Here is a 12855-nt window from a genome sequence, read left to right as displayed (position 1 = left end):
AGAATCCACTCGTCTGATGTCTTTGGTGCATTCCAAATAAATCTTAAGTGCTCGAACAACATCCAAAGTGTGTAACTTGCACTCGGAAGGATTCTTAGGGTCCGGACATAGAGATGGAACGACCAAATCTTGATTGATGTGGTATTCAGAAACTACCTTGGGTAGAAAATCCGGAGTAGGACGTAATACCACCTTATCCTTGTGAAAAATGGTGAAAGGAGCTCTACACGACAAGGCAGCAATTTCAGAGACTCTGCGGGCAGAGGTGATGGCCAGCAGAAAGACCACCTTCTCGGTCAGTGACGGTAAAGGGATCTTGTCTAACGGTTCGTAAGGGTCTTCTTGAAGCACAGACAAGACTAAATTGAGATCCCATGGTGGCACTGGAGACCTGTAGGGAGGAACAATCCTCATGGCTCCCTGAAGAAAAGTTTTGATGTTGGATTGAAGGGCCAATTTCTTTTGAAAAAGGATGGATAGGGCCGAAACCTGAACCTTTAGGGAGCTCAAGGCTAGGCCCTTCGATAGTCCCTCCTGTAGAAAAGATAGGATCTCAGTCTCGGCAGCCTTCTGGGGGTTAGTGCCTTTTGCTTCGCACCAGCTGATGAATATCCGCCAGACCCTGTGATAGATCTTTGCGGAAACTGGTTTTCGAGCCCTTAGCATGGTCGGTATAGCTGCTGTAGGAGCACCCTTCAGCTTGAGTACTAGGGTCTCAAGAGCCAAGCCGTTAAAGCCCACTGAAGTGAATTCGGGTGGACAATCGGACCCTGAGCGAGAAGATCTACCCTGTTTGGAAGATGAAGCGGGGCCTCTCCCGACAACTCCACGACTTCCGCAAACCATGCTCTTCGCGGCCAGTATGGTGCTACTAGGATGGTCAGAACTCCCTCCATCTTTATCTTTTTGATTACCTTGGGGAGTAGAGCCAGTGGGGGAAAAACGTAAACTTTGTTGAAGTCCCAAGGAATGACCAAGGCGTCCACCCCGAGTGCTAGCGGGTCTAGGCTCCTTGCCACGAAGCTTGGGACCTTCCGATTGTCTCGAGACGCCATGAGGTCGACATCTGGTAGGCCCCACCTGTCTGCTATCATTTGGAAGACCTCCGGATGTAGGCTCCACTCCCCCTGGTCTAAGGTTTCTCTGCTTAGGTAGTCGGCCATCCAGTTTTCTACCCCAGGGATGTGAACTGCGGATATGGCTGGAACATGTTTCTCTGCCCACTTTAGGATTGAGCTTGCTTCCCTCAGGGCAGCTGGGCTTCTGGTGCCCCCTTGGTGATTCACGTACGCCACTGCCGTGACGTTGTCCGACTGAATGCGAATGGGACTGTCCCTGATGAAGGGAGTGAGTTGTTCTAGGGAGTACCTGATCGCCCTGAGCTCGAGGAGATTGATCGATAACAAGCGTTCCTCCGAGTTCCAGAGGCCTTGAACCGTCCTCAGGCCCAGGACACCTCCCCACCCTGAGAGACTGGCGTCCGTCGTGAGGACCGTCCATTGATGACTGGGAAAGGGCTTCCCCAGTGAAGTTCGGTGTGGATGAAGCCACCATACGAGAGAGTGTTTGACTTGCTCTGGTAGGACTACGAGTCGCTCTAGGTCTTCTCGATTCTGTCTCTGGTTACGAAGTATGAGTTGTTGTAGAGGTCTTGTATGGAACTGTGCGTATGGGATGGCAGGGAAGGATGCCACCATAGTCCCTAAGGTTTGCATGGCTCTCCGCAGCGGAATGCTTGCGGAAGAGTGTAGGGATAGAACTCTCGCCTGTAGGATGGAGCTTTTCTCCTTCGGGAGAAAGGCTCTCCTCTTCTTGGAGTCGAGGATGAGGCCGAGATATTCCACCGTCTGAGACGGTACAAGATGAGATTTGTTGTAGTTGATCAGCCAGCCGAATTCTGTCAGGGTCTGGAGAACAAGAGCTGTGTGTCTGTGGGCGATGTCTGCGGACGGCCCTTTTATGAGAAGATCGTCCAAATAGGGGATGACGACAATCCCTGAGATACGGAGAGTTTCCAATGTTGCCGCCATTACCTTGGTGAAGGTACGAGGGGCGGATGATAGGCCAAAGGGCAGAGCGACGAATTGCCAATGTTGTCCGGCTACAAAAAATCTGAGGAATTTGTGATGGGACGGGTGGATGGGAATGTGGAGGTAGGCATCTTTGACGTCTATTACAGTCATGAATTCGTTCTCCTCCATTGAGTTGAGGACTGATTGGATGGACTCCATCTTGAAGTGGCAGTGTCTGACAAACGGATTGAGGGACTTGAGATCGAGTACAGGTCTTAGTGAACCGTCCTTCTTGGGTACGGTGAAGAGATTGGAATAGTATCCCTTTCCTTTGTAAGCGGCGGGGACCGGTTGGATAGTTCCGGCCGCCGCGAGGTCTTGAACCACAGAAATGAACTTTTCCCTGTTGGGCGGATGCTTGGGAAGACGGGATACAAAAAATCTGTGGGGTGGGGGTTGGGTGAATTCTATGAGGAGGCCTTGCGATATAACTTGCAGGACCCATCGGTCTTTTATCTTGTCTGTCCACACCTCCCGAAAGGATTGGAGGCGTCCGCCTACAGGAATCACTTCGGGGGTGGGCACCCCTTCATGCTGTGCTGGGCTTGTCCGGAGAGGGCTTGGATGAACCCCTTGGGGGCAGGCCGCTAGGTCGTTGTTTGTGTTGATAACGGGAGCGGAAGTTGGAGTTAGACCTTTCCGCTTGATTTTTATTCCTTTGGCCCTGGTGGAAGGGACGAAAAAAGGGCCGTCTCTTGAAAGGGATTCTCCTGTTTCTGGTCTGAGGGAGTAGAGTACTCTTACCGCCTGTAGCCTGGGATATAATCTTGTCCAGTTCCGCACCAAAGAGGAGCTTACCCTGAAAGGGGAGGCTGACCAAGGATCGCTTCGAGGCCAGGTCCGCCGACCAAGTCTTCAACCAGAGAAAACGACGGGTGGCAATTGATTGAGCGGAGGCTTGGGCCACCATTTTGGCTGCATCGAGGGCTGCATCGCAGATGTAGGTAGTGGCGTCTGCAATCTGAGAAAGGAGATTGTCTGTTACGGGGTCCTCGGATCCTATCGATTGGGCTGCTTGTTCAACCCAAACCTCCATAGCTTTGGCTACCCATGCAATTGCGAAAATCGGTCGAAATGCAGTACCCGCCGCTGTGAAGGTAGACTTACAGAACCCTTCTAAACGTTTATCAATGGGGTCCTTAAACGCTGCAGCATCAGCTACAGGGATGGTAGTATTCCTAGACAGTCTGGAAACGGGAGGGTCGACCAATGGAGGTGATGCCCAAAGTTCCGTGCATTCTTGTGGAAAAGGGTAGGTCTGAGAAAAGCGACGGGAAATTTGAACCCTGTGGTCGGGAGTCTTCCATTGCAGCTTGATTATCTCTTCTAGTTGCTCGTAGGCTGGAAAAATGTATGAGCTCTTCTTTTGTCTCTTAAAGATATTCTTAGCGGGTTCAACAGCGGAAGCGGTATCTTCAATGTTAAGGGTAGAAAGCACCGCTTGTATGAGGCCCTCCACCTCCTTTTGTGTTCTAGGTAGATCCTGTTCAGGATCTAGTTCCTGATCAGACTCTTCCTCTGACTGTAATTGTCCTTCCTCATCAGAGGGGGGCATAGTTTCCCTAGGGGAGTCAGGAGGGGAGGTAGTGTGTCGCTTAGAGCCAGAGGGTCTACACTCAGTAGCAGTTGGCTGAGACAGGCGTTCAAGGACCTTGTCTAAAGTCTCGGGAATGCGGGCCAAATTTTGAATGCCTGCGAGTGAGAGGGACAAGGCCTTAACTAATTCTGATTCTGTATTGCCAGAAGAGGGAAGACTCTTGGGATTACAGTCCACACACACAGACTCAACAGAAGCTGTATGGAATTTAGCCTTACACACCGCACAAGCCAAATAAGAAACCTGATTGGTTTTACGAGATTGAGCTGAGGATTTAGGTATCCTGGGCTCCTCGGTTTTGTCTGCCATAATGCTCCTAAAGTTTTTTTTTTTTGTTTTTTTTTTTTGTGCTGTTACTTTAAGAGAGGGGGGAGGCAGGGGATACCCTTAGAAGGGTAGACAGGCAGATCTTGATTGTTATAAGATGTGCTCTGTGGAAAAGAGAGAGAAGGGGGGATAGAGGGAAACATAATGAGAATACCTCTAAGTAAATACCACCCAACCTAGCCAGGAAACACAACCTTAAGACAATAAGGAGTTAAATAATCTTGCCTGATAGAAGCGGTCCTGCTACATACGCAGCTCGCACAGTAGAGCCGGATCAGGGGTCCAGTGCGCAAGGGAGCGCTGATCAAAGGCGCCGTTGATTGCAGTACCCGCTGGAGAAGTGCCCAGGGGGAGAGGCGAACAGGGAGCAAGACGCACCTCCACTAGCAGAAGCAGAACTTGCCGATGCAGAAGGCGCGAATCTCGAGACGTTAGGCGCCAGAAGAAGAAGCGCGCCCGGATGTGCGCCAGTGAATAGGCGCCTAGCGTGGGCGGAAGTGAAGTAGGAAGAGCCGCCAACGGGGAGCGCACCCGGAAGTGCGCCGGTGGTAATTGGCGCCAGCGTGTGGACCGAAAACAAGGGCGAGCATGACAGAATAGCCGGAGTGGCGGGGGTATAGGGAAGAATATAGGCGCCAGCGCTAAGGAAGAGTGCGCAACCATAATACCAGGCCCTGGTATAAAATAAAAAAGAAAAGAGGGGTAATAGTGAGGTTTGTACTCACCATTTGTAGCCAGCTGACGACATGCCCTCTATGGTGTGCCTGTGCCACCCTGAAAATTAATATGCGTTTATGATATATATTCACATACAATGTATATAAACAGATATATAAACACATATATGTATAGCACCAAAATATATGGTGTATACCACTGGTGCAGCCTCCGTAGAGCGGGAATCCAGCGCAGGGGGATGTGGGAGCAAGCCTGCAGTCCTCCGTAGAGCGGGAAGGCTATAGGGCAGAATAAAATAAGTCAGCTGGAAGGGCTCTTGAATTGGATCAGTGGCCCTTAATGTGGCATGATCTGACCGGAGTCCTTGATCACCTGCTCCAGCCACAGAATTTTAGAGTCTTCTCCTTCTGAGGACACAAACGAAACTGGATGTAACAGGAGGAGGCAGGGGATGAAGCCCAGAGCAGGAGGAGGAGTCACAAGTTAACAAGTTAGTGTCCATTCTCCAGCTGCAGGATCTTCATCCCCATGGTGCCTGTGTCCCCCAATTAGGCAAGAGAAAGTGATTTTATAAAGAGGGGAGGACACAGTAAGAAGAATAATGAAAGGTGTTGACCAGTAGGAAACAAGGCAGGATAGAGTGTAGCTATAGATGGGGCAGACTTATGTAAAAAACAAAACAAAAACAAAACATTTATGGGACAAACAAAGGACTTGGTGGGTCAGGAGTGGAGTATTACTTGGGAAAGTGATTAGAGTGCAGTAACCTTAAATACTGGATTTTCCAATACACAATGTTCAGGCACAGACTCTTCTTATTATGTGGTGCATATGGTACCATTTCTAAACAATCTGCATTTATAATCCTTTTGCATTTTATATGGTTAAAAAACTTTCTATTACATCACCAGCTGCCCACAAGTATACCTTCCTCTTCCTCACTGCTTATACAGGGGAATGCTTGTGATTTCTGGCGATTGTTTTGCTTATCACTTGATGTTGCACTTGTTATAAGAAAGGCATAACCCATAAAGATACTTTTGCTTTGGGGTAAAGGGCCGTGAGTCTCTTCTACCATTACTTGGTCCCCGTCATTATCTCCACTTTCACTCGGGCTCATAAAGTCACCTCCTTTAGCAGCACCTGTAAAACAGAACATTTACTTACATTGGGAAATCAACTATAAATATGTTACTAAAGGTAACCATAATTAATCGTATTCCACCTAAAGCAAATATTCATGCTTATTAAGCTTCTCCAATAGCACTGTGCTTTAATATTGCCTAAAATATACATAATCATATACAGATAAATGTAAATATGGGCCAACTATATTGGCAGCAACCACAGTCAATGGGAGAAGGTTGTCATGATCATTCCTTGTGTATAGCACCAGCAAGTTGCACAGTGCCTTAAACAGCAAATAAAAACAATGCATTAGCAAACAGGTAAAAGAATGCAAAAGTCGGTTAAGAAGGGCCTGCTTACAAGAGCATACAATCTAAAGGGGTAGGAAAACAACTGATAAAGAAGCAGAACTATACCAGTAAGAAGAACCCAATAACTGCATTGTAAGCTGATGCCAATGCTCCTAATTCCAAAAGCTATACGTAATACTTAAATAGTATTCAAAATTCTTACCAGCTTTGGCTAAAACTGATTTGCGGCCACGTTTTGCTGGAGACTTATCTTCATCTGAGCTGATGAGTTTCCTCTTTCCAGACAGGGGACCCAAGGAACTACGAATGTTCTCTGCTACCTTTCTTGTAGGGGTGATTGTGTTAGAAGAACTGGATGTAGTGGGGGTGGCTGTGACACTTAAGTTACCCCTCCGTTTCCTCTTCCCCTCCACAAGATTATCTTAAGAGAGAATTAAAATGGTAACCGCTATTTTGTAAAATTAGCAATGAAACCCATTTTATGAAAATCAGTGATAACATAAATGGCATAGAAACATCCTATAGGCTGTTCATAAAACTAATCATCTCCAAATATTTGTAAAGCAAGAAAATGTATAACTGCATTCTATGAGTCAGATCTATCAAATATCTACTTGGGAAATCCTGAAGGATCCCCATCTGGTATTCTACCCATTAACACTTTCCCTTACTGTCATGGGCCAAGTGCCCAGTTCATGAGAATGTGTTCGGCTGTTCTGAGCAACCAAAAACCATTCTGCTTAGTTTGTAGCCAGATTTAATCCCTGCTACCAATTGCAAACTGGGATTGAGGAATGCAATTAATTAACTTATTAAATGTTATGGAATATGATTAGTACACAGAGAAAAAATAATGAAGGATTCTATCACTCCTCCCACATTTAAACACTAAAATGGGACACATTATTCCCATAAACACAAATTTGTTATGTTTGATCCCAGATAAGTGCTTCATGTCCTTTTCTTTTTTTTTTTGCATATACAGACTTTTACATGTATTTGTGTTTTACAGCTTTGGAAAATACACAATTTGTTTCAAGAATGGATGTCCACACAGAACACAGAATAAAAGCACGTCTGTACTGGATCTGTTGTCTGCTATTTTAATAGAAGAGGTTTCATCAACTTCCAGCACAGCTGAATAGTAACTACTATAATGAGGTGCATGGGCATAGCGCTTTGAAAACATTTGAAAAATGTGTTAAATTGCTGATGTGACTTAGATAACATCTCAGTATTAAAAACACTGTAAGTTGACATTTTGGTCCTAACACAGAGGACCTATCTCAAGATGTCAAGAAGTCCCATGATGCTCGGTGTTCTTCAAGCTGTTTTTTTGGGGGGCGGGGGTGAGCGTGCTGCCTTTTTAGATTTTTATATTCCGGATTAATAAACTTCTTTTTTCTTTTTATCTATATTGACTTTGGTGTGTAAATCCTGTGAAATATATATATATATATATATATATATATATATATATATATATATATATATATATATATATATATATATATATATATAATACTATAATATCTCACAAAAATGTTGCGAATAAATACGTGTCTCATACCAAGACTAATGTCTGATGCTTTAGTTAGAGGTGTTGAAGGTTCATATGGACCAAGACCATACTGTTCTCTAAGTCTGTTTCCTTGCTCCAGTGATAAGATAACTGCCATTCTTTTATACCACTTCCTTTGGCCATCTTTCTCGATGCAGTAATAAAGCTCTTCGGAATCCTTCTTATGCGCTTTTACAACTCCTATAAAAAGAAAATTAAGGTTTGTATAGGTTTTCACAAGGGGGTGACCAACAGAGAACCAAAGGCAAATTATATTCCATCAGAATCAGAGATACCTGAACAAGTTACTGGAAGGATGGTTATATTGATGTGTGAAAAGGCATTGCTATTAACAACAAGGGTAACATTTTTCTGAATGGTCTGATAACTCCTTTTACATCTCGACTCTTAAATTGTTTCTGTAACTGTGTAAGAGCTTACGGGATACATTCCTTACTACATATTTTCATTGCATCCCACTTTAAGCCTCAAATGACATTAAATAGTACAGACTGGTACAGGTCGAGAACTATTATCTGGAAATTATCGAGAAAACTCCAAATTACAGAAAGGCCGTCTACCACAGGCACCCTTATATCCAAATAATCAAATTTTTTTCTCTGTAATAATAAAACAGTACCTTGTACTCGATCCAAACCAAGATATAATTAATCCTTACGAGAAGTAATTATAACACTGAAAGTGTAGCCATTATACATCTGTGATGACATCTAGACTAGTCATGTGTAGTAGTGTATGCCACAAGTTTTATTTATTTTTCAATGTTTCCCATATGAATGCTCCACACTAACATTGTGCTGGGACAAGTATGACCAGCCCCCTCTTTATAAAACACAGTCATTTGCCAATGAAAAGCAGTTCACAGAGCTAAACAAAAACACTTATCTCTTACCTGCACTAAAATATTCATCATCGGAGAGGGCTGTTACCTCTGAGTCCAGAGGGATAGGGTCACAGAGTAAAATGTCTTTTCCCAGTACATCACACTCATATCCATCATCAAACAACAGTTTGTATTTTCCTCCACCAGCATCTTGAGTAATTTTGCCAGAATAGAAATAGCCATTGGAGGACCACTTGGCCACAACTCGGAGTCCCACAAAACTGCTGCCTGAGGAATCGGAACTCTCATTCTTTGCAGCTGCCCGAAAAGGGATTTCAGGAGAATCACTTCTACGAACGGTGGGTGTCCCTGGCTCAGATCTTTCAGCTCCTGGATGATAAACATTAAGGCGTGTAAATCGTTCCTCATCTGAAGTGGCATCAGCCGGATCCTCCATATTTGTATTTGCAGTATTGTCTCTAGAAAGCAGATAAAGTGTGCACCACAAATGGCACAGAATAAAATGACCTTCTTTTTCCAGAGGACATTTTAACAATTAATTTCTCTCAATATGCATGGTCTCAAAGATGAAATCTATGTATACATTTTCATAACATATTGCATACCTACACTCCTCCTTAGTTTTGGCAATAGAACCATTTCAAAATGTAGAAGAAAGGTATGGAATATTCTGCCTCTATATTGACTGAAAACTATACAGTATGTACACTAATAATAAAGCTCACTACACACTGCTTGTTGAAAGTCCCACTTATGTAGCTACCAATAATACAAATGAAACTCTGTTTAACTATGGTTACCTTGTCCCAGCTCCTCGTGCTGGAGGCCGCCCTCTCCTCCCTCTCCCACGGGGTGTAAGTGTTGCTTTTGATCTGTTACCAGGTGATATATCTGCATCATCTTCACTCCCTTGAACTCCAATTTGTCCTCCTGAGCGATGTGGAGATACTGGCTGGCTGGCCACTTTCCTAGGACTTTAAAAAAAAAAAAAAAAAATACTTTTATGCAACTGGGGTTTCAACTTATTGTTCCTTCCATTAAAGCATTTACTGTATATGGCAAATATATAAAACCATCATATTTCAGTTGTTCTCCAGGGATTTCTAATGCTCCTATATATATTTTCCAATTTTGGAAGGGTTAGTAAAACTCTGTTTTCAATCAGAATTTTTCATTTAGCTATTCTTCAGTAGGTACAATTTAACTACAAGTTACAAATACCTAAGTTTTCCAAAAGTCCCACGACCACTTGGAACAGCAAACTCTCCTGACTCCAGAAGGCCACTTTTTCCTCTTTGGGTTGCATATACTTTCCCCTTTTCTGTGCTGCTGCCACTAATGCTCTGAGCGGCAGAAAGTCCACTGCTTGCCCCACTAGATGTTCGCTGAAGGCTTGAAGCTTTGGAGGAAAATGAACTAATATCTGCAAGATCTCCAGAAGTCAGAGAAGACCCAGCTGTTCTTGAAGAAGATACGTCATTTTCATATTCATGACATTCTATTATTGGATCTTCAGCTTCCTAAAACAGAGTGTTATAAAATAGACATCAACTCTACTGTAAACCATGACAACTTTGAAAGAATGGGCCTTGACCTTCTTAGGATGCTTAACGGAGTTGTACACCTTCTAAACAGTTTTTTCAGTTGAGTTGTTTTCAGATTGTTCACCAGAAATAAAGGATTTTTTTTACGGTTTCCAAAATTCAAGTTTAAAGTTTAATGTTTGTGTCTCCAGGATTTCAGTCTGGCAGCTCAGTGATCCAGAAGCATCTGCTACTTTTCTCACCAGTATCTGTGGAATATTGGCTGCCTTTAATGAAACTTGTGGATTCAGCTCAGCAGGGCCAAAAATAAGAAATGTATCAATTAAAGGGCATGTAAAGGCAAAAAAGTAAAATCCCATTTAACGAAATAGAAACCTATCTTCAATACACCTTTATTAAAAAATGTGTACCGTTTTTATTAGAATCCTGACTGTATGCAGTGAAATTCTCCCTTCATTTACTGCTGTGGATAGGAATTGACAGACGGTCCCTAACTGCTCTGCAGGGAAACAATCATACTTATGAACAGCAGGGGGAGCCTCCACCTTACTTTCCAGCCGTGCAGAACTCAAGCAGTCGGCAACTGTGTAGAGATTTGTATTGGATTTTATTTTTGCTTTCCATCCCCTTTATTGTTTCCAACTCCAGCTGCAGGGACAAATATCATGGAGCCAGATTTAACCAGATAAACTGGGATTCTATTTGGAGGATTATTTTGCTGCAGCCACTGGTTCTGGAGAGTTGGAGAAAGTTTGTATTAAACAATACAAAAACTATAAAATCCACATTAGATAACACAAGACCCAGTGCAGTCTGCATATTCTGATTATTAATCAGTCTTTCTGTATCGGCTTCTGGCAAATATTATGCACTGAGCATGTGCACAGTCTTGGTCTTGCAAAGATGTTTAACAAAGTTAAAGGATGGTGACCCCTTGTGGCCAACTTTAAAAGCATAAATCATTTATTTGATTAGGCTTGTGGTGCAGTAAGTTCATGTTTAGTATACAAAATAGAGCATTTCTAGCCTTATTCTATTTTAGACTTTACTTCCCCTTTAATTTATCAATTAAGAACAGTTACAGAGTCAGCGACCCCCCAGCTGCTTTAGAAAGACATAAGAAGGTGAAAAATTATAATATTCTAAAAATGGTCACAAATACTATCTGATATAATGGAACGGAAAAAAGTGTTTGAAGGTGAACAAAAAAATAAATAAATAGATCAAAGTCACCCTCAGCTTTCATAACGATTTTCTTGTTGGGTGGTATGTATATGCCAGACTATTACTTTACAACTTTGTGCATAAGTAATCCTTTGTTGGGAAAGAATTACTGAGGGCTGAATCCTGACTTAGTAATAAACTGGGTTGTGCATGTCTGTGGGAGGGGCAGGGGCCTAGTGTAGTCTGCCGGGGAATGTTGGGTCAGCTCTAAGAAGGGCTGAAGTTGGATTTAACCCTTCAGTGTCTGTGTACATTGGATATAAAAGAGAATAAATGTTTACTCTACAAAAGTTATTACCATGAAATGAATTACCTCTACAACTTTACGCTCTACTTCAGTGCCATTCACGTAATACACATCAGTGATCACTCGTGTAACCACGGTACGAACTTCACGGATCGTGCGTACATGGCGGTGGAGTTGACGTCCCAGTGGAGGGTGCTGTAAATTAAAGTCCTCCTCTCCCTTTTAAAGAAAAAAAAATATCCTGACATGCAGTGTGCAATATTCAAGCTCCATAACAGAGTCTCATTTAGCAAAATGGAGCAAGGTACAAAGTCTGCCTATGGTAGGAGTTAAGTGCAGGGCTCCCTTGACAGGGATAGCGGTTTGCATATCAAACAAACCCCAAAATCATTAGACCTAATTCTATGAAATTCAAATTGATTACATTGAAATGTATTTCTCTCTGCAAATAAATAACTATAAGGCCAAGGGCACACTGGGAGTACAGTTCAGTATTTGAACCTATACAGCTGAATTTCCCCACCTGACTATGTACGGAATCTGTGTCATCTCCTTGCATCGATTTTGTTACATTTTCAGATTTTTCTTGGTCCTTCTCTGTTGCCTTAGAAGAATCCTGCTTTACGTTCTTTTGCCCGTTACTAGTAACTGTCCTTTGCCCAGTTTCCACATCAGTCTGTGTAGCAGAGGATACCACCAACATCCTAGGTTCCAGTACACTGGCTGTTTGTACTTCTTTGTGTCTATGACTAGAAGTCATATTCTCATCCCCATATTTATTCTGAGTTGAGGCTGTATCAGTTGGCTTCAGTTCACTCTTCTTCCCACGGTCAGGCTGTACACAAAATATGTTTTCTTCTTGGGAAGGTTCTACCTCCATATCATCATCCTCAAGGCTACTGGAATGCTCTTGAATGGGTTCCTCTGGTAAATTTTGTGTTGTTTGTGAATTTGTATCATGCTCCCCAGTATCTTTAACATTTTGTAAAACTGTATTAACACCCGCTGACATCTCATCCACTTCTTTATTTTGGAATGATTTTTCCCTGCCAACCAAATAAAAACATTCAAATTCCACTTTAATTGCAGCTGCTAATAAACAAGCCTTAGGTTGTCCTTAGTATAAAATCAATCTTAAAACATAATTGATATTGGTAATTTGGGCAGCTGTTATCAGAACCATTTTAAAAATACAATTTAAGAGAAACAAGAGAAGAACACTTGTACATGTACAGAACAGGGTCAAATAGTATTGCTGTCCAAAAGCAATACTACTTGGACCAGTGCCCCACCCCTTTCCC

General features: G+C 43.0%; 1 protein-coding gene across 1 annotated transcript in view; it reads right to left on the bottom strand.

Moving 5' to 3' along the window:
* Nucleotides 1–12855, bottom strand: part of tp53bp1.S (tumor protein p53 binding protein 1 S homeolog) — a gene marked incomplete in the record, with an annotated part of 54928 nt that overhangs the window by 6541 nt on the left and 35532 nt on the right. The window contains 8 exon segments of the mRNA NM_001088602.1: nt 5602–5817; nt 6316–6399; nt 6401–6413; nt 8589–8997; nt 9340–9513; nt 9761–10059; nt 11621–11773; nt 12078–12600. Of these exon segments, the coding sequence (NP_001082071.1) occupies nt 5602–5817; nt 6316–6399; nt 6401–6413; nt 8589–8997; nt 9340–9513; nt 9761–10059; nt 11621–11773; nt 12078–12600 (1871 nt within the window).

Source organism: Xenopus laevis, chromosome 3S (assembly GCF_017654675.1).
Source record: "Xenopus laevis strain J_2021 chromosome 3S, Xenopus_laevis_v10.1, whole genome shotgun sequence".
Taxonomy (NCBI): domain Eukaryota; kingdom Metazoa; phylum Chordata; class Amphibia; order Anura; family Pipidae; genus Xenopus; species Xenopus laevis.
The sequence above is the reverse complement of the archived record's forward strand: the minus strand, read 5'-3'. Positions and strand labels throughout refer to the sequence as shown.